General features: G+C 42.4%; 2 protein-coding genes across 2 annotated transcripts; one reads left to right on the top strand and one right to left on the bottom strand.

The window, feature by feature from the left end:
* Nucleotides 1-1,975: 1,975 nt before the first annotated feature.
* IGFBP7 (insulin-like growth factor binding protein 7) lies at nucleotides 1,976-6,682 on the top strand (the record flags this gene model as incomplete). The annotated part of the gene is made up of 4 exons (XM_009084621.1): nucleotides 1,976-2,085; nucleotides 3,663-3,779; nucleotides 4,838-4,964; nucleotides 6,447-6,682. Coding segments are annotated over 4 exons (374 nt in total), but the record flags the coding sequence as incomplete, so codon positions are not given.
* Nucleotides 6,631-25,806, bottom strand: POLR2B (polymerase (RNA) II (DNA directed) polypeptide B, 140kDa). The gene is made up of 24 exons (XM_009084620.1): nucleotides 25,736-25,806; nucleotides 23,604-23,754; nucleotides 20,963-21,075; nucleotides 20,483-20,702; nucleotides 19,393-19,551; nucleotides 18,218-18,382; nucleotides 17,512-17,708; nucleotides 16,668-16,787; nucleotides 16,109-16,295; nucleotides 14,830-14,973; nucleotides 14,420-14,559; nucleotides 14,187-14,298; nucleotides 13,597-13,751; nucleotides 13,143-13,341; nucleotides 12,865-13,033; nucleotides 12,318-12,414; nucleotides 11,159-11,253; nucleotides 10,640-10,890; nucleotides 10,463-10,552; nucleotides 10,085-10,192; nucleotides 9,507-9,620; nucleotides 9,254-9,414; nucleotides 7,723-7,918; nucleotides 6,631-6,874 (listed from the first exon to the last, which is right to left on the bottom strand). The coding sequence occupies exons 1-24, from the start codon at nucleotides 25,804-25,806 to the stop codon at nucleotides 6,785-6,787; spliced, it is 3,504 nt and encodes a 1,167-aa protein (XP_009082868.1). The 3' UTR covers nucleotides 6,631-6,784.
* Nucleotides 25,807-25,939: the final 133 nt, after the last annotated feature.

Genomic DNA, 25,939 nt, shown 5'->3' with positions numbered 1-25,939 from the left:
AAGCAGAGCAGAGTGCATGACCTGAGGTGGCCCTGTCCTGGAGGTGGCAATACTCTGGGCTGGCCACAGCCCTGCTGTGGCGCGGGGGGCAGGCAGCACTCCGGGCAGGAGTGTGCTGGGGGTACTAGTCACACCAGTGTACTGTGGTGTGCTCATGGAGAACAGCCTTTAGTGGGGTGTTGCTGAGAGTGCAGAGCTGGGCATGATCTGGAGGTACAGATCTGCTCTGGGCCACCTGGAGCAAGGATAACCTTTCCGTACAGGAAGGGGTGCTGTGACTCTTGACACACCCCTCTTCTGGCCAGTGTACCAGAACTACTGCAAGCAGCAGCACAAGCAACAACAGGGTATGCAATGTAATGAAGCGCTGCTTAAATCCCTTTCTTAGCACAGAGATTCAGCTCTGTGCAGATGAGGAGCACCTGGGTTGTGATGCCTGCCAGGAAACCAGCCCCTGCTGACCATTAGGTGTGGTTTTAACCATCACCCAGGGGTACCTCCTGTTAAAACCAGGATTGGGATACTTCTGTAGTAGAGAATGTGGATTGCAGCCACCCAATGTCTCTTAGCAGCTTCCCATCAGCAGGCCATGTAGAGTCATTCCTGGACAGGGAAGATTTGAAAGAGATGAGCAAACAGAAGATCACACCGGCTGCTCAGGAGTGGGGAGCCACCTCAGCATCTCTTAGGCTAAAATAGAAGAATGGCTGATATCCTGTGGCTGGTGATAACAGTGTGGATCTGCCTCTAGATCCTGATGAGGAAAATGACTCCAGCTTTCTGCTGAAATATGTTGGTGGCAGTGAGATGCACTCAAAACACTGCTCCCCACTGCCTGCAAGAGGGCTGCAGGGCAGAGTGCATATGCAGGGCCCCATAAGGAGCATCTGCCCCTCTTCTATGGGGTTGGGAATGAGCTGTGGTCTGTGAGCCAGCATACCCAGGAGCTTCAGTCAGGCTGACTCTGGAGTGCTTGTTTGCACAGGAAATGTCTTCTGGTGGAGTGCAATGGGACCTTCAGTTTCCTGTTACTGCCTGCATCTTCAGAGCAGAAGAGGAAATGCTGTTGTGTTTTTTGAGCTACCAATAACTGGAAATAAACACTATGTGCTCCCTTGGTCTGCACTTCCTATTGTGGAGAATTAATAGCTGTATTTTTTAAAACAGCCTCACTGAAGAGTGATTGAACAGTAAAGGCCATTCTTCCCTTCCTGGGATATGAGTTAAATCTCTAACATTTCCCAGCCTGAGGGGTAAACAGATCTGCAAAACAGCTCTGTTCCCATCTGGCTTTGGAATTAACTCTATTTAACCAGGAGTTGGAGCTCTCTAGGGAAAAAACCGAGCTCTGCCATCACCTGGTTCCTGCCCAGATCCCCTCCTAGGGAGAGCTCTGCTACCATACATCCAGCCTTTTTTTGGCTGAATATTTCACTCAGGTAGAACAGGAGCTGTGTAACATTGAATTCTGCTAGCCAGCTGCCGTGGGCTTCACTGCAGATTGAAATCATGCTGGGAAAAAGGATGCTGCCAAGTTGGTCAAGCTCTGCATGGCATAGGAGAGTGAGTGGGATGCACCCTGTCTCCTGGGGAGGGTCCTTTCCTCCATGCCAGCTGACTTGGTGACTGCATGGTAAGTGGAGTCAGCAGTTTATACAGCCCTGCCTAGCCCCTGAGATAACAGAATACAGACACTCTTACCTCTGACATCAGTTTTGCAAGTAGACAGACTGATCACCTGAGCTCAGAGGCAACTGCCCATCAGTCTGAACAGCTTAAGGCTGAATGCATGTGTTGCACTGGAGAGGGAAGTGCTGTGATGTGGGATCAGCCCAGCAAGCTTTGCTTCAAGCAGGGATCCCCTTCACCTTGTCCTCAAAACCCATCAGATGTGATTGACCCCATGTAAAAGGCTTAGCAAGGTCTCCTTGCAGTCAGTCACCCAGTGCTTAAAAGCAGCTGTCCCTTTTTGCAGGACCCTCCATTGTGACTCCTCCTAAGGACATCTGGAATGTGACAGGAGCACAGATCTACCTGAGCTGTGAAGTCATTGGCATCCCAACCCCTGTCCTCATCTGGAACAAGGTAAGGGCCCTGCTCTTACAGCACAGCAAACCTGTGAGGTGGCTGAATCTGCCTGGTAAGCAGAAAGGCCATAGCAGATCTCTCCATAGAAACACACCTCTGATGAGTTCTGTCATCTGTGCTGTTCTGTCCATCCCCAAGCATCTGGTTTTGCATTGTCTTCAGTCACTGCTTTTTCTAAACTCTTGTTGAGTAGTGCCTGGTATTCAGAGCATGTGGGGAATGTCACCCTGCTGCCAGCAGTGACTGAGGTGGCTAGACATCGCCCACATCGGGAACAGCAGCTGCATGGGGCAGTTATCTCCAGTAGCCAGCAGCATGCTGATTTTGGCAGCACTAGTGGCTGGCTTAGGACAGGGACCAGTGTTGAGCAGGGAGGATCTTAGGCATAGGACTGAGAGCCACTGCATAGCCCGTGTAGCCTCCTCAAGTGCCACAAATTTGTGGATGCTTGTGACTAGTCTTAAAATTAAGCTGAAACAATACTAGCTTAAGGATATGATGGAGAAAAAAACTAGATTAGCCCAAAATTTGCTCTAACCCAGCAAGCACTATTCATAGGGGTTCCAGAGCAGACCATTGAGTGAGTATACAATCTGGGACTTGGGCAGTGTTTTCTGCTTGTTTATGAGCAGATGCCGAGTTTACACTGACTGTCAGTGCTGCTCTGCTTTTCATGCCTCTTCCTCATGGCTGAGAGACTGCTGGACCTACTGGTAAAAAGGGCTGAGCAGCACTTATCCTGGAGTCCCAGGAGGGACTGTCTGTTTGCTGCAGCAGAAACCTGCAGTGCCGCTGGGGGATGTTGGGAAGAGGATAGGTCCTGCAGGAGGAACTCCTTCCAGAAGCAACACGCAGACACTCAGTTCCCTGCTGCTGCCATGTTACAAAGCCTGGTCAGTAGGAAGGCTGTGAAGGATCCTCTCCAAACAAGGACAACAGTCAGCTTTGCTGTACCCCGAGTCCCAAGCCAGAAGGCTGCTCCAGCCAACTGAACTGGATCGATGCAGGAGTACCAGCAGCTGCAGGCAGCCAAATTTGACGGGCTAAACACATCCTTGGGAACACACACACAAGTTCTGTGAGGCCAAGTTCACACACAGCATGTTTGCATACTCCGCTGCCTAGCACCATCACAACAGTCAGCTTTGCTGTACCCCGAGTCCCAAGCCAGAAGGCTGCTCCAGCCAACTGAACTGGATCGATGCAGGAGTACCAGCAGCTGCAGGCAGCCAAATTTGACGGGCTAAACACATCCTTGGGAACACACACACAAGTTCTGTGAGGCCAAGTTCACACACAGCATGTTTGCATACTCCGCTGCCTAGCACCATCCAGAAAACTTTTCCTGCTGAGGCAAGTGGAATGCATCCTCAGTGCAGACTGAGGCATTGTGGTAGTGGGGTTACACTACACAGAGGATAAGGTGAAATGCTGACACTAGAAAAAACACTGCTGCTGCATGAAACATGTTTGTGTAAAACTAGTGTTGATCTCGTCTGTGTGCAGGTAAGGTTCTAACCATTCCAGCATAAATAAGCCCCCAAGCTCTTACCCATTTCTGCCCTTCTGTTTAGATAATTAGAGGACAGTATGGTGTCCAGAGGATGGAGCTTCTGCCTGGGGACCGAGAGAACTTGGCTATCCAGACCCGAGGGGGCCCTGAGAAACATGAAGTGACTGGCTGGGTGCTCGTAAGTACTTTGTGCATGCACAGAGCTGCACAAACAGTACAGTGCAGTTTCCAAACCTGAACAAAGAACAGTGCAGAAGACATGTGGCAACATACAGGGCACTTAGAGGAGCACAACCTGTGTGAATTAGGAATGAAGGGTAAGGGTGGCTGCTGGCTCGTCCTACCTTTTGCAGTTTTTCACCTCTGTCTAGCATGCAGCAGAAGTGTGCATTGTTCTGTGACCAGAGAAGGCTAGACTGAAATACAAGATCTCCTTTCTGAACATCATTACTTTCCTGCTGGCATTAGTGGGAAGGAGACCCTCACCGCATCTAGGAAGGAATCAGTACAGAGGCAAGGCCTCCCTAAGACCCACTCACAGCTAAGCAGCCCTCTGGCAGAACTGCACTTTCCTCAGGGAAGCAAATCACCTGCCTGAGAACAGCACATGCAGACCATGGCTGCTCTCACTCAGCAGACCTCCGAAGCTACAGGAGTAGCTGCAGGCTCGTGAGCGACTGCCACATACCCGAGGGAGCTGCTGTGCAGCCCCTGTAAGGGAATTGCAAGTATGCAGGGGAGCACAGCTTACGGAGTTGCTTCTCACACCAACTGCAAAAGCAGATGTAGAATCGAGGGAAGGGTTTGTCACAGTGATTTTGATGAACTGGATGAAGCATGATGGAGGAAGGCTTTCTCTTCCTGCCTTCCTCCCCTTACCAAGCATGCAGTGCTCTGACACATCTCCAAACTAAGTAAACAAAGACAAGGAGGGAGCATTACAGCATATGTAGTCTGGCCTAGCAGAGGAGGAGAAAGCTAGGCTGATCCATAAGAGTGAGTGCTTGTCCCAAGCCTCACTGGAGAGAGCCACTGCACTCTGAATTAGACAGTTTAGAGCCAAGAGAAGAACTCATGCAGTTGCTGTGGTCCTGAAGGGTTAACTGCTGCTTCATGCACTCTGTTCATCTCATCATGTCTCAAGCATTTAGCAAATTACATAAGATAGCTTAAAACAAATCCCCCTGCCTATGCACAGGATACTTACTGGAGGACTGGGAGTGTTTCTTTCTCTAGATATCACCTCTGAGCAAAGAGGATGCTGGGGAATATGAGTGCCATGCATCAAATGCCAAAGGAGAGGCAACAGCTTCTGCAAAAATCCACGTTGTGGAAACGCTGCATGAAATACCCCTCACCAAAGGTTGGTAAGTGTGGCTGAACACTCAGCAGCTCTCCCCCCTTAACAGCTTACTGTTATTTGATACAAAAGGACCAGGTCTGTTTAATGCTTTCTTTAAAACCCCAAACAAAGCACAAAAAAAACCCCCACATGAAATACCAGTTTAACATACAGTTTTTTAGGTCTGGCAAAACATTCCCAGGAAGTCTTGGCTGCTAAAGTTCTCAAGGGATTGTTAAATAACCCCCCAAGTGCTGTAAAGTACTGGAGATTAAGATACCAAATTAAAATCAACAAACACCTGGGTTTTTTTACAGAGCAACTTTCACTGGTTTTCCAGCCCTACATTTGTGTTGTTCTTTCAGCATTCTCTGGATGCTTCCAAACCTGCTCATCTCTCTTGGGAACAGTATTGGTACAACCAGCCCCAAGACAGAGCAGGAACTTCAAGCACTTGCCACCTCCCTAACACCTCCTAATTCTTTCCTGTCCTGGAAACATCCCAGTCCCTGCCACATTCTCTGCATGCTGGAGTGCCAAACCTTGGAGGGTACAGATAGGTCACAGCAGGTCCTCTTTACCAGGCTGTGTGCAAAGCTGATGGCAAACCAACCACCATCATTCCAGCTTCAGAGAGGATGGCTCAGTACCACAGCCATGCTGTGAGAATAAATCTTAGGAATAAATGCTTAAGAATAAGTCCAGATAGCTGAAACAGTAACTGTAACCATGCTAGAGGCAGAGGAACTGGGAACAAAGCATCTAGCTAGAGAATACTGTGCTGCCCAAATCCACTTTTGGACATAATCTTTAGTTTTAATCCCAGTAGCTTTATCCAGACTATATAGTCTTGACTTTCTCTATCCTTATGTCTGTGAATAGCTGAAATACTTCCCTTAAGAGAACATTAACAGCACCTGGCAATGAAATAAGAGCTTAAAACCAATCCAAACATCAACATAGGAACTTTCCTGAGCGTTTTTAGCTAGTCCCTTTTCAAATATCTTATTTATGGATGTGAATGAAATTGAGTTTTACTGAGTTGTGCCATGAACAGCATACTTATATCCCCAAACAGAAAATGTTCAATCCCTTTCTCACAGTAAGTACTGTAAGGTTGTAGTACCATATTCCCCTCACAGTTTATTTCTTACACCCCTCCACATTACAGCTGTTTCTTTTCAGCTGTAGGAAAGCTCTCCAGTCAGCATGCTGGAGCTAAGTGACATGTAAGGGCAGACTGCCATCTTAACAGCATGATAAGGTTAATCGAACAAACTGTCAGACATCACAGCTACACACTGTGAGTCTGTGTCCCATGTCCAGGTGATCTCAGCACAGAAAAATGCATCTATCATCATCCCCCTGCAGCAGGGAGGGAAGGGAAGAAGGAAGGAGGGGTCAGGTCTCACCCTCAGCCAAGAGATCAGAAAGCTACTGCCAAAATTGCGTTATTACCCCTTGAAACAGTACAGAGTGTAACATGTTTTTGTTTTTCCACAGATGATGGTGCAGAGCTGTGATGTGAGGACTTCCACTTACGCACAGTTTGAAATTTTGGAATGCTGCAAGCCCTGGCTTTTTCTAGCTGACTAATCATTTCCTCTTAACTCCCTTATTCTTTGATTCCCAATTTGCTTGCACACTTCTTTCACAGATACGCTAATAAAGAGATTCACAAGTTTGATTACAAATTTTAATTCTATTTACAGGAAATAAACATACCTTTGAACAGCACACAGCAGAGGGGTAAAACTGTATTTTGAATGCAACCTACACAAAATGAAACAAAACCTGAGCACTTCAGTCTCATAATTTTTAAAAAAAAGCCCTTTGAAAGTCTAAACACTCATCATACGAGGAGCAATACTCATAGACATCAGTTCTTGGAAGAGAAGTTTGCAGGCGTAGGGCATTCGAACCAAAGATATCTGGAAGAGATTTCAAAAGTCTTGTGATAAGCACTCCTAAAGCACCAACTTCTACCATTCTCTACACAATTAACTTGTTGAGTTTGGCTCAAAAGTGAATCTGAAGTTACGCATGAAAGCATTTAACAAGAATTGCTTGCAAACAGTACCAAAGTAAGAGGGAAGCTGAGACTGCATATAAAGGCTACACAGCAGCTATCTAGGACACATTTTTAATGTAAAACCTGCAGCACAGGGGACCCTGTGCATACCAAAGTGTGCCAGATGTGCAGTAAATGCAGGTAAGATTTCCAGCACACATCGCTTTGTAACCCTAGTGCTGCTGTTAGTGTTGCAGCAGTCAGTCCCCACCACAAGAACAAGCCTGTTCAAGGCACTTATTTTTATCTCTGCCACCACTCTCGCCTGACATAGTTCTATAACCAAGCACACACTGCAGAGCTTTTATTAAATAAAAAAACCCCAAACAATTAAGTGCAACACAAAAGACCTCCCACGGGCACCCAGCTCTGCAAGCCTAAATATCTTCATGGGAGAGTCACAAGGACGATGGCTCTAAATTCCTGTGATTCTGAGTTTTACTTCTAAAATAAGCTCTCAAGTGTTTAAAGTCTTTGAAAACTCTGCACTGTAAAATACGTGAATAGCATTTCCTGCCAAGCCAATACTGTAAAATTAATAAGCATCCAAATGAACTAGGACACTATAAACACTGAAAATAGTTACGAAACTAAAATAGCAATTGTTCTGGTGCTTCTTTAAATATTTACTTCCCTGTCCTCCTGTTCACTGAGCGGCATTTCCTCCTACTCAACAGAGGAACACTGGCTGATGAAAACCACACGTACCTGAGTTTTATTGCGGCATCCCCGGCATTCATAGGTGTGAGTCCTCGTGTTTGCAATTGCCATGATTCCACAGAGGTTACAGACATGGACTTGGTATGGGTCTGAAGCTTCAAACAATCTTTCTCTCAAGAACTGGGCTGCTCCATGAGCAATCTGGCAATCTCGTTCCATTTCTCCAAAGCGAAGGCCACCGTCACTGAAAAGAATAAAAAAACCTCTCAGCTTTTGAGTTGACTGGCAAAATACATCAGAACAAGTATCTTGTCAGAAACACAATAGCCATATTGAAAGACAGGAGGGAAAGCTGTTCATTAACTTTCCTCTAACACCTCAAAATAAAACAGAGAGAATGCAAACCAATCTCGTTCCATTTCTCCAAAGCGAAGGCCACCGTCACTGAAAAGAATAAAAAAACCTCTCAGCTTTTGAGTTGACTGGCAAAATACATCAGAACAAGTATCTTGTCAGAAACACAATAGCCATATTGAAAGACAGGAGGGAAAGCTGTTCATTAACTTTCCTCTAACACCTCAAAATAAAACAGAGAGAATGCAAACACAGTAATTTTTAACTGCTGCTTTCCTACAGCTTTTTTTTTGATGGCCACACAGCAAAATGAAATATACAATTAAGTCTTCCTCTACTAATCTGTGGTGAGTTTAGCTTTGACTGTCTGCCAGATGGCCAAAAAGCATCTCTCTTGACTCCCCCATGTCAAAAGGACATGGGAAGAAAATAAGACGGAAAAGCTCATGAGTGGAGATAAAACCAGGGATACTGCATCACAGGGAGATTATCATCACAAGTGAAACAGACCCAGCACGGGGAAACCTAGGTTATTACCCATTAAAAATGGAGTAGGATGATGAAACACAAATGGCAAGACTGAAACATCCATGTCCCCATCTTTCTTCTCAAGCTCCTTCACCCTTTTATTCCCAACTCCTTCCTCCACTCCCCATGGTCACAGGGGGAGTAGGGGTTGCAGTCAATGTGTAATAGTTCCTCTTGGCTGCTCCTTCCTCCTCACACTTTTCCCCTGCTCCAGCATGTGGTCCCTCACATGGGATAGTCCTTCACAAACTGTTCCAGCATGGGCCCTTCCCATGGGGTACAGTCCTTCAGGAACACATTCATACAGCATGGGTTGCCCACAGATCATACCTCCAGCCACAGCCTGCTCCATTGTGGGCTTTACTCGGGACATTTGCTCCATTGTGGTCCTCCACATGCTGTAGAGCAGTTTCTTTCACATTTTCCCTCCTCTCTCACAGTTGCTGTGCAGCAGTTTTTACCCTTTCTCAGAGGGCAACACCTGCTCCTTTCTCAGAGAAGCCACCCCAGCAGCACCTCCTGCTACCAAAACACCTGCACCCAATATATGATCTTAAGCCAACCACATGAAAAACAAGTGGCTAATTGGGGTGATCTAATTAAGTTCCAGCTGCAAAGCTGACACAGCTAAAAACTCAACTGACAGGGCTAAAAACTCAACATAAAAAAAATACCATATAGAAACTAACATCCTTACCGAGATCTCCCTTCCATGGGTTGCCTGTTAAGTATCTGGATTGGCCCTCTTGCACGAGAATGGATTTTGTCATCTACCATGTGCTTCAAACGTTGGTAGTATGTAGGACCAATGAAGATCTGTGATGTGATTTTTCGACCAGTGAAGCCATTGTACAGAACCTGAAGATGTCAATGCAATCACCGAATCATAACCCTTACTATTCACCAAATGTATATTAAAAATTTGCAATTAATTAATATTTTGATAATACCTCATTTCCTCTTAAATGATAACCATAATCTGATAAAAGGTTGGAAATCTTCTGCACATTGACAGCATCATTAAAAGGTGTAGCATCACCAATTTCTCCCTTGTTTGCAGACACCTACAGAGAAGAGATTTGAAAGTCTGTCAGTTTCCTGAAGGACTGGTCAGACTGTTCAGCTGTTTCAAACAGTTTTAACTCTTAATGCCAGAATTTGAGATTCCACAACCACGACAGTACCATCTTGCTTTGTTTATCAGCAACATAATTTAAAAAATACACAGTATCAACACTTCTGCTACTCCTTTTTCTGGGTCATGGGAAATACCTGAAACAAAAGCAACAGATGAAAGAGCACACTGTAGTCTGACTTACTGGACAAAATTTACAGGGCTGTAGGTCTTCCCCAAGAAACCTGCTTTTGCTGTCAAGTAACTAGAGGACAATCCTTACTTTTTGGTGATTTAACACCAAGTAGGCAGTACTTATCTTAAAAAAACAACGCCAACCCCAAACCAAACAACAATCACCCCCACATTTTAATTCACATTGCTCAGATATGTAGTATAGAAGATTCTTCTTACCTTGCCCTGAAGACACTCAATTAAGTGACCAATGGTCATGCGGGAAGGGATGGCATGGGGGTTGATAATGATATCAGGTGTGATGCCTTCACAGGTGAAGGGCATATCCTAGAGCAGGGAAACAGACAGTCAATACTTCCCAGAACACCAGGTTTAGGAAAAGCAGGTGCCTGGATGCAATTTAAACCTTTTAAAGCATTTCAAAGGCACTGAAATATATAAGAAGCAGCTGGTGTCCCCTTCTAAAAATATTTTAGCTAAATTTAAGTCAACATATTGCACCTGAACAGATATTTCATAGACAATTCACTTAAGGGAGTTCCAATGCTAAAAATATCACAGGTAAAATGTTAAGGAAAAAAAAAATAAAATTACTACCTCTTGCCTGTACTGGATACCACAGGTTCCTTTCTGACCATGTCTGCTAGCAAATTTATCTCCAATTTGTGGAATTCTTACGGACCGTACCTGTAAACCACAGGAAAACATTCAATTGGTAACTTAAATAGAGAACAAAGACTATTAAATCTATAAAGCACACATGTCAGTGCTCACCCTAATCTTGCAGAACTTGTATCCTTCCTGGTTAAGGGTTACCATGACCTGATCTACAATACCAGTCTCACTAGTTCGCAGAAAAGTGCTGCAGTCTCTCTTTGTGAAGCGTCTGTTAGTGCTTTCCAGCTCATCTTCATTTTCTGGCAGTGTTACTGTTTTGCCAATGATGACATCATCCCCAGACACACGTACCCCAGGTGCTATCAAACCATCATCATCAAGTTTGTCATAGATTGCATGTCTCATACCTCAGGGAAAAAAAAGAGAAAAAAGAAAGCTGACTCCCAAACATATTGATTCTGATGTTCTCTAGAAATTCAGCAAGTCTGCAACTTCAGACAACTGCCAAAACATCCAATTTTATGCAAATGTCTCAACTGATGTACTGTTATTACTACAGACATTTGTTATTTTATATGTCCCAAAATTAAGACTGAATCAGTTCAACAACATTAACAACCTTGCTCACAAAAATTTAATAGAAAAACTCAGTCTTTGTACTCTCCTGTATCCTACCTTGGCATGTTTCGCGTGTCGGCTTTTCAAAGACTTCCTCTTGATCATAGCCTTTTTTAGACTCCTGCTCTTTGTATGAGCGATAGAACACAGATCTGAAACAAAGTTAGGAAGTCTTCTTCAGTGAAACCAGAATAATTTTCCCCATCTGTAAATCTCAATTTCATGTATTATGGGTACTATTACTACTGGCAATCAAAAGCAAATAACGAACATATGCCACACAACCTTTCCTCAATTTTCTTGTTAATCTGACCATCATTGAGGAGGGGAAAACAAAAACAAAAAAACACCCCATCGAACAAACCAAAAAGTTTCAGGTGGCATTATGATGGTCACTTTTCAGATATTGCCAAAGTACCTATAGATAACATGCTAATTTTTGATGAACTGCAGACCTTTGGATCTGCTTCACACCTCACAAGTAGTTACTGATGATTACATCTTCAGCATATCATTCTCATATTGCTTTCCTCTTTATACCTGCCATTTTGCAAACTTTTTTTAGGCTTCTACTGCTACCTTGCAGTGCCATGCTCAGTACCACTGAGCTGCAGTGGAAAACTTTCAATTTATACAATCTCCTTTCTGGGGCGTTAGGGGGTTTTGTTTGCTGCCTCAGCACACCAAAGCCACAGCCTTTCAGGTACTATAATGCACAAGGTCACATCAGTTGTCCTAACAGCAGTTCCTGCTAAGGAGAAGAACATGCCAATCCTCAATGGTAGCAACTGTCACACTACTAAAGACAAGACTATGTTACAAAGCTGCAATAAGCCATTAAGAAGTTCATGTAACTGGCAAGAGTTATATGAAAATACACCAGGAAAGAGTCCAAATTTTTTTTTCATTAGCTATTATACAAAGGACTGTAAACATACTAAAGACCAAAATGGAAGTGTTGAGATGGCAAAGTGGGCAGTAAGGTTACACGGAGGATGAACCATTCCTCAGTGTGTTTTGCTAAGATATACATTCACTGTTTCCATTGTTCTCCTCCCTCCAACCCCATTAAAAAAAAAAAAAAGCTTCTCAGGTTGGAAAGATCTGGAGAACAGTATCTTCCAGCATAAGATGAACTTTTCTTGAGCCTCTACACAACTCAGTATACTTCTTTTTAAAAAATTCCAAGCGGTTTAAAAAGTTCACAAAGTTTTACCTGAAAAATCCTCTGTCAACAGCAGAACGGTTCATGATGACAGAGTCTTCCTGGTTATAGCCTGTGTATGATGCAATGGCAACAATCGAGTTGATACCTATAAATATGGAGAGCAAACACTTTGAAAGGATGTACACGTGCCAGTCAGATATTATCTGCAAATCAAAATAAGCTGTATTCTCTACAGTGAAGCTGTTCTGCCCTTTCTGAGATAAAATCTTCATGTCCCCCACAAAAAAACCATGTAGCATCAGCAAATGCAACCTTAGGTAGAAAAGAGAGTCAAGAGTGACCCCTTGTGAAAAACCTAGCAAATACCAATACATTTTTTCAGTTAGATTTTTGCAGACCATATGGGTAAAGTAGTTTCAGCTGTAATACCAGCAATGTATTTTTTGCAGTCTAGGTGACCAGCCACTTAACCTATAATTTTTTCACACATTACATACATTTGCTAAATATTCATGCAATCTCTACACAACATTTGTGACATTCTTTAAAGAGAATAGTAGTATTTCTGTTCTATGAACATTAACTGACAACATACCTGCTGGTAGCTCTCTAAATCTCAAGTACTCCATGGAGCGTGTTGTTACCAGGGGCTTCTGAGGATAATACAACACGTGTGCCAGCGTATCCATACGGACATGAAAATTTGTAATGTAAACCCCCATAGCCTGTTTACCCATAGCAGACTGGTACGTGTTCCTGGGAGACTACACAGACAAGGGAAGACCAGAAATTATGTACATAAAGCTCTTGACACATACACTTGTGGGTGTTCTATCAGCTTTAAAAGCAGGATGTCAGAAGAGGGGCACTGACCTGGTTGTGATCAGGAAAAGGGATAATAGATGCACATACTCCAAGTATCATGGACGGGTGAATCTCACAGTGTGTGTATGTTGAACAGTATGCCACACCTTTCTCTTGCAAATCATCTGGAGTCATGGCCAGCATCACAGTCTCTTCTTCCAGTGTATCAATGTACTCCACTACACCACTGGCAACGAGATCCTGCCAACTGAACAACCAATAATTCAACTAACATGTAAAATGGGTCTCTCCAGCAGTAACATGAACAAAGAATTCCCTGCCTTATTATTATTATTACCACCGCCTCAGTGTGATTAGAAAAATGAATTAAACTACTAGGCAGAGAAAGCATCATTGTGCTGCACAAAGCTTCAAACATTCCTCTCTCTCCAACCTGAGGGAATGTGCAGCTTCCAAAATGGAAAAATCACAAATTCAGTTGAATTTCAGGAACGTATCTCACCTGTAATTGTTATACTCTCGTTCCTTCAGTTGGTCAATATGCCTTTTCTTCAACAGCAACTTCTGTTTCTCCACAATTAAAAGGGGTCGACAAATTCTGCCTGCATCAGTATAGATGCGGATTTCTCGCTCACGAATATCTCTAATCATCGAGACCTGTGCAAGAATGCAGCACCCCGTGAGTGCGAAGTCTCAGCTTGGAATCAGAACCACAGAGCACAAACCAGGATAACTAAATTCCCCAAAGCACAGAACAAACATGAACACTCTTAGAAACAGAAGCATTTCAGAAGACTATTTTTAACTGTTTTTTATCAACTGGAACCTCTATGAAAACAAACAAACAAACAAAACCCAAAAAAAAAAGAACCCCACCCCACAACCAAACAACAAATCACACACAATATCAAACAAATTGAAAAAAAACCAAACCAACCCAAGGAGCACCAAACCTCCAAACCAAAAAGAACAGTCTGAAGTATATTCAGGGACTTGCAAGAAATGCTATTTGGGGGTTGCAAAGTAGCACCAAGCCATTATCCTCCCTCATCTAAAAATTAGACACCCCAACTCTAGATGTAAAATTTATACCTCTGACACAATGATGTCCATCTGACGACGAAGCTTCCTTAGGGTATTCATGAGCTGCTCTGGATCTTTGTGTATTCCTACCCAGCAGCCATTAACAAAGATCTTGGTAGCACTATAAAGAGGGAAAACCAAACAAATAATAATGAAAAAACGGCACCAAAAAAACCCCAAACTTGAAGCACTGTGCAGGATAAAAAGCTTAAGTCTGTTTAAACAATTTTATTTGCACATACTCAGCTATTGCTGCTGGAGATATTTCTTCCAGGTTTTCCATACTCCACTCTTCCAAGAATTCCAAAATTGGGGATGGCTGAGACCCCACAGAAATGTAAGCCATCAGGGCTAAGTTCTTCACAAGTCCTACTGCATGACCCTAGTAGAAACACAATGTTAACTTGTAACTTGCATTTTCAAATCAAGAGATTCACCCAAGAAGATCTGAAAACTTCCATTCCTCAAGGAACTAGACACAAAACATGTTAACTACTTTATTAATTTCTGCCATTCAACTGCAGAGTTAGCTACAAAGCTAAATATCCATGTGAGCATTTAAGCGACCATCACAAGTGCCATGGCTAACAAAATGCCTCAGAGATAAAGGCAGTTAGCTATGTGTCAGTACTGACATAAATATTATCATTACCTCTGGGGTCTCAGCAGGGCAGACCATTCCCCACAGGGTATTGTGCAGCTGTCGGGGCTTTGCCAGTTTGCCGTCTCTCCCGATTGGAGAATTCAGGCGTCTCAGGTGGGAGAGTGTAGATGCAAAAGTCAACCGGTTTAACACCTGCACACAGGAAGGAATTCGGTTAGTCAAAGCTTCTTAGACAGGCATCATGATACATTAGCAGAAAGGACCAATGCCCTAGAGAAATTATGTACTTAAAAAGAACAAAAATAGCTCTGATTTTCATTAGCTACACTTGCTGGTTCACCCCCACTAATCTTAGAATACATTTACTCTTAGAATCTCAAGCTACTAACTAGTGCTGTAATGGAAGAAGTTTCTAGAGCATCCTTATACCATGGCAAGGCCCATCATGAATGCAGTTAGATCCAAGCAGAGAGCTGTGTTTTGCTCTATTGCTTACTCTGATCAGGTAACTGGAATGAGTGATACTTGCTAAGATGTATTTTCACCAGGAGAGTTTGCCAGTGCAGTGACACAGACATCTTTCTGAACTCTGAAAAACTAGGACCGTGCAGTTATTAGGAGCAAATCAGCGTTTACATTCTTTTCAGAGTCTGCTCAAGGCCTCTCAAAAATCTAAGAAAAGCTACTTTTGCAGCCTGAAATATGAGAGTTACTTAGAAAGCAAGCCCCTCATACACATACACCAGCAACATGCCATCCAGTAACAGCTACCATCTTGGCCCCTGTCCTTACTTTGCTTTTCCCAGGGCTCCAGACAACAAAATGTGCTGTCATTTATAAACTGACACCTTTTTCCTGTTTTCATCCTTATGAGAAAGAGGCTCAACTAAGCACTACACTGAGCTCATGAAATTAGTGCTCCTCATCATTCACTGTGGAATACATAACTTTTATACTAAAAGGTGTCAGTCAAGTTTCTTTAACCACCTGTGAGCACTGGAAGTAACTAAAGAAATCCATCTCCCTGAAAGATTCCCTGGGACTAGGAATGTGAGAGATTCACAAGCATATGCTCTAACACAAACAAAATCCTTACAAGGGTTAGACCAACTGTTTAGCAGTGAATGCAATAGCTAAACAAACAAAACAAGCCATGACAAAAAAACCACACCCAAATTGCACACCTGGGTCAACTATTTGGATCTTCATCTGTTTCAGCCAAGGAGGTTTCCTCTTAGAAATGCTTCTGTTTAACGTACAATATGCATGGCTGCCAAGCAATGTTAAATTCTTCCAGTTTTATACAGACCTGACAAAGTTATTGTACCTGAGAAACTCCTGCTCTGGCTTGATGAGCTTTCTTCTGATCACCCCAGTTTCCAGTTGCCAATGAATACTTCAAACCATCTGAAATAATTCTTGTTTTAATTGCCAATTCCAAGTTGAAATCTTTCCCTCTATCAATAAACTTTTGTGCATATATTCTCACTTCCTTCAGCAAATTCTTAAACATTCTGTCAAAGAAAGACACCAAGAAACATGATTAAACAGTGCTACAGCAATTCAGCCTACTCAGCGCTATTTGGAAAAAATGTCACTGACCTCCTGAAAAAAAGCAATTGGTAACTAGCAGGGGGGCAGAGGGGAATAAAACAAATGATCCTGCTTGTAAACATGCACAAAATATGCTCCAAAACAAGTCAAAGCTGGCACCTACTATTATAGGAAACTTAACCACTCCATGAAAGTCAAAATCAGACACAGGCTGTGTTGCCTAAAACCAGCTCTCAGACACAACAGAATTAGTATGATTGATTTAGAAGCACAGAGTAGGCAATGCCTCTATCATTCATTATCTCCAACAAAAATGTATATATGGTAGTTACCCTCTGAACAGGAAAGCTAACAGTGGCCCAGCAAGATCCAGTCTTTTGTTGCCATAATGATCTCTGTCATCCAGCTCTCTTCTTCCCAGTGCTGCCAAGAGCAATCTATGAACCATATACCTAAGTAAATAATATTTGTATTTTAAACTGACATTCACAACAAAGATTACATATTTTCATAGATAAATCAGTGAACTCTTTCCTAAAGGCTGACCATTCTAGATACTTATGGTACTGCTGTCCTAACACAGACTTCCTCAGCATGTATGTCCTTAGAGGTGAATGACTCACTGAACTTTCAGGTTATGGCCAGAGAGAAGTAAATTTACATCACGATGGTAATGCTTCTTCTGCTACATGTCTCTCCCTTATTGTAATATGGGCTCTGCTTAAACACATGGAAACAGGTGTAAAATGGTAAGTGTCCTGATGCTACAGTTCACCTGCATACCAATAAGCAGTGGTCAAGACAATGTGCTACTAGTTTTAAAGAGTGACTTTACATTACAAACAGCTAAGCAGTAGATATCTACACATTAAGTTATCGATTTCTATATGTTGTCCACGCACTTGGATGTCAAAAGGTTATTTATCACTATCATAACATCTAACATAAGATCCAGAACATGGCTCATTTTGTTTCCTTCTTTTCCTGTTTTATCAAGATTTGCATTTTCTCAGCCTCAAAAATGTATCAGTGCCCTAAAGTTTATCATCAAGTATTCAGAAGACTGAGGTTAAAAACAAACTTCCATTCAGTGCATTCTTCCATTCATATACATAGATGTGAATAAAATATGTATTTAGGGTCCATTAGCAGATATGAGACAAAATTCTGACATACCCTAGAAAATAGGCTTTTTTGGTTTCACAGAAGTCACTGACACCAACATGTGGGAGCATTTCTTTCTGCAAGACTTCTTTAGCATACTTGATTCTCTTTTCTTTGGTGACACCTGGCTTTGCACCTCTTGAGCCAATGAAGTTTAGAGCAACATTTTGCTCCTGAATGACAAATGCTTCATCCAGAGAAGGTTTGACCTAAGGCACAAAAATACAGCAAAACCCTTTAAGTATCCAGTGCCTGATGGGGTTGAAGGAAACTACACAGTAGTTTGATGATGATTCTTTTCAGGATCTGCCAATTACTGATCCACTATTCTGGCACCAGAAAACAGTAATGAAGCAGGCAGGAAGAACACAAAAAATAGTTTAGCCTTCAGAAAACAGTTCTCATTCAAGTACATTCTAGGTCTGTTGCTGTTTCAGGTATAATCAACATTTTACAATTAAAGTTGATGGCAGCAGAAGACCTTCCCTCTCCAAATACATATTAACTTTGAAATTTCCACTGCATTTTGTTAACTTAAAATACTCCTTAGAATAGGTTTAGGTAGAGAACTTTTGACATTTCTAATAGACCTGGAAGTAACATAGTAAATAAATAAATAAATAAATAAACCTGGAAAATGCACAGGGCTTTACGTGATGATTAGCCACACCTACACATCACCAAACATCAAGACAGGAAATCATTTCACATATATTACCATTTCCATCATTTCTGGATCTTCAAAATCATATATAATGTGCTCTAAAATGTCCCTGTCGGACACAAAGCCAAGTGCACGGAAGACAATTATGATGGGAACTTCTTGTTTGATGTATGGCAAAGTGGCTACAATGCGCTGACCAATGGCACTCTTCTTTGCACCCTGAAAAGATGGGGAAAAGCACACATTAGGCTTAAATCATCTTGCCTTCAAATAGAAGTATCTCTCTGGATTTGGATGATACACCAGAAGTGTATTTATTCAAGTATGACAGGAAAACACAACTTCTCAGAAGGCCAACTAAGGAGCTCTTCTGAAACCTTATTCCAGCATTGACATTCTATTTTAAAAACATTTCTAGCTTTACAAGTCTGCAAAAACTTGTAAGGTTTTTGCTGATGCAAAGGAATTTAAATACTACTTGTTCTCCCATATGCGTAATTTATCTCTGTGTACTTGCCAAGAGCAATCCCACCCACCTTCAGTGTTTCTTCTGTCAGTACAAACCCAGCTTTTCTCATCCACTGTGTAAGTGATTATACAACTAGCTGCTACCCCTTCCCAGAAAGAAACTGGGATGGAGAGGGACTCAAGAGTGCCCCAGACATGAGGAGCAAGCGTAGTGTAAAGCTTCTATTAAAGTCACTCATGAAAAATGTTTGGGAATTTCAAAGCATCAGTGCAATAGTAAATGAGTACTGACACCTCCTGCTTTAGAAGTTAAAATTAGCACTGAGTTCCCCTCACAGACTGCGCAATCAGATGTAAAATATGCAGTAGTATATAGTCTGCAAAATACATTTAAACAGCAGCTTGGCCATATGCAGAAGAGTTTTGTCCTAGTTTTGTCCCTTGTCAAAAAAACAGGATGCAGCTTGTTTGGATTTTCTAAAAACTCACGTAGAGTAATTATATAATTATTTTTAGCCTTGCCCTAAAACTTGCTACAAATTCAGTCTTCATTTCAATCCTCAAATTATTTTTCATACAGACAGGTATAATGTATGACAAACAGGATACATTTTCATTTTTTTTTTACCTTCTTTACAACTTAGGAATTTCTTCTCATAATCCCAAAAGCAAATGACATGAAGAGACAGGACAGCAACAAAATCCCTGAACCAATCCCTATGGTAAGCCTCAGGGGAGGCGTGATAGTTGCTCAGGCATACCTGCCCACCTCTGGCCAGCATGCTAACCCATATAGTACTTGTTGGTCGAGAGGAATTTTCCAGGCAAGACCTACACTCTCCTGTGTAGGCATATTTTGAATCTTTCTTCGCAAACACATACACTGTGTTTGTAGCCATCTTCTCTTGAGCAATCAGAACCTGTGTTAGAAACAAGAACACTAGTAAATAACTGACAAAAGAGCATGCTGAAAGTAACAGGCACAGTGTTTCTCTACTGTCTGTTCAGGTGCCTTAACTTTAAGAGCACTGCACAGCATGAAGTCAATTTACCATATTCAGCTGCACTATACATTATATACAGATTTAAGCAAAACATACAGCTAATTAAGACAGAATAACCAAAAGACTCAGAGAACACCGTTCTCTTTGATGCACTTACCACATCTGCTAGCTGTGTCCGACATTTCTCTTAGCTTTAGGCATGACACTGATAAAGAAAGCATTTCACTACCTGTTTTTCCAAGGCCAACGCACTACACAGGCATTTAAATTTTAATACCAGCTCCAACCATTAAAGCTAGATTTATTACTTTTTTTCCCCAAGAAGAAAAATAAAATTCTAATTCTTTTGCTGTGTTTGCCCAGGTATCAGTTATAAAATACTGTCAGTTTCATTGCTAAGGCAGGAGCATGGCGAGGACATGATTTGCATCCACAGCAATGGAAGGACGAACCTATTCTTATAATAGAATACATCTTAATAGAATGCCTCTATATAGCTGTGAATGAGCTGGAGGACACTCTGAGTGATGAAGTGCCTCTTTTTAGAGCACATGCTGCTCTGCAGTATTGAAAATGGAAAGGAAAATATTTAGAGTACTTCATGGCATTCAATGTAAAACATTTCACAAAACAACAGAAGACAGGAAACATTCCTCAGAGAAGAAAAGGTGGCTTGAGAAATTCCTAACAGAGGACTAAAAGCCCATCTTTCTACAAGATCAGGAGTTCCCATGGGAACTCTGCTACACTGAAGTAAGAGTGCTTATGCTCCTGGCAAAACATATGGGAACAAGTAAAAGAACTTTCAGTGTCTCTAAAGATGGCTGTGCAAGGTATAATCCCTTACCTTTTCTGATCCGTTAATAATAAAGTAGCCACCAGGATCAAGTGGGCATTCATTCAGTTCACAGAGATCACGGTCAGTTAAGCCATTCAACAAACAGTATGTGGAACGTAACATAATAGGAATTTTTCCTATAAAGGTTTTCTGATGCTGTGTCTGTAACTGGTCCTCCCCTTCTTTAATAACAGTTTTAGTTATATCCACATACAACGGGGCTGAATACCTACAGAACAAAAACACCACTGTGTTATCTGGCAGTTCTTACTCTTCTGTACACCCCTGAGTAATAATGGCAGTTATTCAAGCACTCACTGGCATATTAAGCATTATTATCAAATCATCTGGATTTAACAACTACAAATGGAATTTTAAATAAAGCAGTAATTATTACATTTTCAAGGCACTACTATACTGAAAAAGACTATCAATTAATAATGTAGAGGCAGTTCTTTCTTGTGTTTATCCACCAGAGTTAGTTCTTACGTAAGGTTTCTCAGTCTGGCTTCATTGGGCATCATAGGTGAAGGTGCTCCGTCTCTTTCCCAATGTGTAGGTTTAGAAAGATAGATTTGTTCAAACTTCAGTAGGTACCGGGGCTGGAAAACAAGAAGACATTTACCTGTAATGGAAGAAACATCCAATCTGTTTGTTCAAGAGTGGCCTTTAAGAACTGAATACACAATGCTGCCACATGTCCTCAGCTCAAAGCATGGAAACAACCCCTCTTCAGATGACTAGATCAAAAAAAGCACTCAAAATCTTTCAATCATTTCTAAACACCCCATTAATAAAAAAATGGAAATCATCTCTTCACACCTGTGCTAGGGTGGTTTTGGTTCCTCTAGAGACGGAACAGAATATCGCAACAATTTATAAAAAACCCACAGTTTTTGGACAAACTGAAGCGTCATTTACCCAAGATATACTAATAAATAGCCTTCTGCATTTAAGAGCATCTCTTACTTATTACTAACCAAAATTGTTACTGGAGAAGAACAATCACTATCAATAAGCTGGGTAACACCAGTTCCTAGCATGATTCTATAGGATTAGTAACTGGAAAACACATGAGAACAATCTGATTTTTTAATAGGTACCAAAGCTTCCTACAAGAGGAGGTGGCAGAGCCTCGTTGGCAAACATTCTGTGAGCCAAAAAGCCTCTCTCAATTCTTAGGTGAAGAAACCTTTTTCCTGGATTTGCAGCAGCAGCCAGGTATAGTAATGTTTCCCAGGTTCTTAGGAAAGCACTCTCAAGGAGAAGACATTTACCATAATTCTTATCTCTGAGCATGGTTGCTAAACTCTCTGATGAGCACCAAACTGCCTCCAAATTTAGAGGCTGAGAAGCGCAGGGAGAAAGAAACAAAAAGTCAAACTTGCCCAATACACAGTCTCCTTAAATTAGTCTGGTACCTTCAAATGAGGTTGCCTGCAAGTGACTCTGAAGGAAAAAACAAGTTTCTTTTTCTCATATCTAAACCTATTCCTAAAACCTTTTATTTGTTAATGAAAGTAAGACACTAACCTCTATGACTTAAGAAAGTAAAATACTAGCTTTTGGGCAAAAAGCAGCCCAGCACATACCATACATGCGATCCAAACTGTAACCAGGCACAAGCACAAACAGCAACTGCAGAACTGCAGAGCTAGAGAATTCGGCCATAGTATATGTAGAATAACAGAAGAATCACTAAGAATTAGTGAGATAAATGTTTATGAATTGTTTGACTAACAAAGAAACTAAAAAGCATCTCAGTTATTCTTTCTACAGCATAGTTGTTTGCTTGCAAAATAATGCAAAGGAATGGGAAAAAATGTATAACAAATCGATGCTGAGGTGTCCTAAAGTTCCTATAAATCTCTAGAGGGAAGCATCAAGGTGGTGACTGATAGCAGGCCAAGGGCTCATCACTATTTGCACTTATGGAACAGGAATCAGACCACACAAGGGGCACAGATGAAACCACCACAGCCACTGCAGAAGGTGCACACTCATTGTAGATGAGCCATCACAGGGTGCAAATCCGAGATATTTTGTTCTCCTTTGGAACATGGTGCAAACAGAAGATGATGAGCAATAGTACCCTTTAAAAATCTGCACCTAACTTCAGTTTATTTTCAGCCAAAGCTAACAGAGACGTTTTCACCCACAAACTTTTCTTGCCATGCAAAAGTTACCAAAAATCCAAATCCCACCAAAACACGATTTGGTTTCGGCTACCTGACTTGCTCTGCTAAATCTCTGTCAGTGCAGTTTGGTACAGTAACTGACAACATGAGCTGCAACAGCCAATCGTTCTTGGTCACTTTGATAATGATAACAAGAATCGAATAGTCAAAGCAAAGAGTAGGATAGGGGATAGTCAGGTAGAGAGCACCTGAATAAACAAGAAGAAAAAGGTTGATTAATACGGAATTGTTTTAGTTTATTAAGCATGAAAAGGGTAGAACTTAGGGCATTATTTTAGCTTAGGTAGTGTAAAACAAGGAAGAAAAACTAGATGCAGCTGGACTCATGACCTGGCAGTATGTGCCAAACTCAAAGGTCAAGCTGATGAAGACCATTGGCCTTCCTCCCGACGACCCCCGGACGACCACCAGAGACCGTGGGACTAAATGCCAAGTGGGAGGAGATGAAGGAGGAGATAATGATAATGATTTCCAAGAACTAATTGTAATAATGACCACCTATTCCTGGAAATAATGAATATGTATGAGTTTTTAATGTATATAAACTGTGAAGTTTTTGTCTCTGGTTGCGCAAGTTTGGTGGAGCGATCCCCCTTGTGCCCAGTGCTGAACAAACAAATATCTGCTACTCAGAGATACAAGTCTGGGAGTAGTTCTTTTCCAGCCTTTTCTCAGCATCAGCTTCTCAACTCAACCAGCAGGACAGAGTAACTCTATAGGACAGGGAAGTTCGATTCCATAGATAACAAAAATCTTGCACGCCTCCCAGTCATATACCTGATAATGTGTCAATCTTTCTGTTCTAGTGACTGCATGAGCAGCACCATAATTCAGATGTATTTCCATCTCTTGACAAAGGGGTTGAATAAAACTGATGCTAAATAATTTTGAACTATAAAAACACATTGTTTCTGCAAGGGTTCTCCACTTACCGGCTCTTCCACTTCTCCTGAGGCATGCTGGGCTTCAGCCTGTAAATCAATTGGTGGAGCATCTTCAACAATTCTCTGCACAGACATCTGGATAAACTCATCAAAAGAATCCAACTGTTGCCTGACTAAACCCTTTTCGTCAAAATAGGAGCTAAAACAAAACCAAAAGAGTGCATTAAAGAACAAGAAATCTTAATTTAATTCATATACCTCACACATCAACAAGCTTAAGACATATCTATTTCAAAACCTCCAAAGTCCATGAAATACACTAGAGGATCAAACTTATCCCAAAGCATGAGTTTCAAACACAGATGCTCGCAGAAGTTTAACAATTCGCTCACTCCTGAAGACACAGACACTGCCAAGTGACAGACTTGCTGGTACCTCTTGTCTAGGCCATGACTGCATGCACGGTCTACCTTAAATTAGAAGGGAAACATGATGACAAACCTCAGTGAAATTCTCAGCAATATACGTAAATTATTTTGCTTTAACTGATTTTCCAAGCTGCAGTAAACTGAGCACATGTCCCTAAGTCAAAGTTCTCAGAACTTCTCTTAGCTTGGATCATCTCTGTTCCAGCCACACAGTGATTCCCAGCATCACTCCTCCAGATTTCCCTTAGCCTTTTGTCACCTAACTTCAACCTAGCACAACCTAACTGTAAAAATCAAAGCCTAAATTCAAAGCCCCACATCCTAACTTTTAATGGGATGAACTGAACATGTCTGCTGCATTAGGCCCTTTCAGCAAACTCCTCTACCTCACACTACTGCAACATGCCAGGGAACCCACACTACCTCAGCTTCTGTTCCACTGCTGCCATGATCTCCAGAGAAAACTGACAAGAAGTACCACCCTACCAGTAACTTCAGGCTTCCCCAAGAAGGGCAGTACACCTTTGGCTATCCTGCTGTTGCTGCAGAGTCCGCTGTTGCCCAAAGGCAAGGAGGAAAGGAAAGATCAACCTGTATCACAGAGGCTAGAAGGGACCTCTGGACGTCCACTTGTCCTATCACCCCATCCAAGCAGTCACCTAGAGCTGATTGCCCAAGACCAGGTCCAGAGAGCTTTTGAATAACACCAAGGATAGAGACAGAGAGTCCATGACCTCTCTGGGCAACCTATACCAGTGCTTGATCACCCCCACAGTAAAAAAAATAAGTTTTGCCATACAGAGTGAGGTGCAGTTTTAGCTGAAGTACCTGCCTTAGATACCTCCCACATGTCTGAAATCAAACACAGCATTCCTTACTGCACTGCAAAAGAAAGGATCTCCTTTTGCCTCCAAAGTTTCTCATCTCTGCTCTCCAACAAGACTGTGGGACCATCCCTGCAGATCAACCCTTCTGCTTGCAACTGCTACTCTAAGACACTATTCATCTAACATCTTATGAACAACACAACTAGCAAAAGAAACACTTTTCCACTCAGTCCCATGCAGCAGCTCACTCCTTCATGATCCCAGGGAGCTGTAGGTCCTGGACACCCATGTCTAGCTAGAAAAAAAACACTAAAGTGGTGAAATAGCCAAGCACTGACTTCCTAATGCCAAAATGAGCTAAGAGATTATAAAGGGCAAGCACTGACCTCATCTCTCTGGCAATGGTCTGATGTTGTGTGAGCAGAGGTTTAAGTTAGATATTAGAAAAAGGTTCTTCACCCAGAGGGTGGCTGGGCACTGGAACAGGCTCCCCAGAGAAGCAGTCACAGCACCAAGCCTAACAGAGCTCAAGAAGTGTTTGGACCATGCTCTCAGGCACATGGTGTGATTCTTGGGGCTGTCCTGTGCAGGGTTAGCTGGACTTCGATGATCCCTGTGGGTCCCTTCCAATTCCAAATATTCTGTGATTAGTGGACAAAATCACATGCTTGACATGGAACCAAAGCCACCTCTTACTTCATTCAAAGCCATGTGCCCACTGGGGGTCAGTAGGGCTTCTCAACCCCTGACGCCAACCCTGCTCTTTCTGCTGAAAGCTCTTCTGCTCTGGACATGCTGCAGCACACTGCTTAGCATACCCCAAGCCTGCAGCTTCCAGAACCTGTTCCTAGTAAACTGGGTGTCACCTCTAAGGCCGAGAGCACACGTGTTGAAGGATTGAAAACGGTAAGTTTTAGCAAGTCACCTAATGACAATCCAGCAGGCTTCTTGCCACAAATCGGGAGTGATTTCATCATCATCTTCATCATACTGCATATCTGTGGGGAAGCAGAATATTCAGGCCAGGCTCTCATCACCGCGGCGACCTGAGGGTCCCTCCGGCTCCCAGCAGCGCCCCTGGCCGCCCGAGAGACCCTCCCGCGCCCAGCGCATCCCTCGCTCCCGGCTC

This window comes from Acanthisitta chloris, unplaced genomic scaffold (assembly GCF_000695815.1).
Source record: "Acanthisitta chloris isolate BGI_N310 unplaced genomic scaffold, ASM69581v1 scaffold35621, whole genome shotgun sequence".
NCBI classification, from domain to species: Eukaryota; Metazoa; Chordata; class Aves; order Passeriformes; family Acanthisittidae; genus Acanthisitta; species Acanthisitta chloris.
The sequence above is the reverse complement of the archived record's forward strand: the minus strand, read 5'-3'. Positions and strand labels throughout refer to the sequence as shown.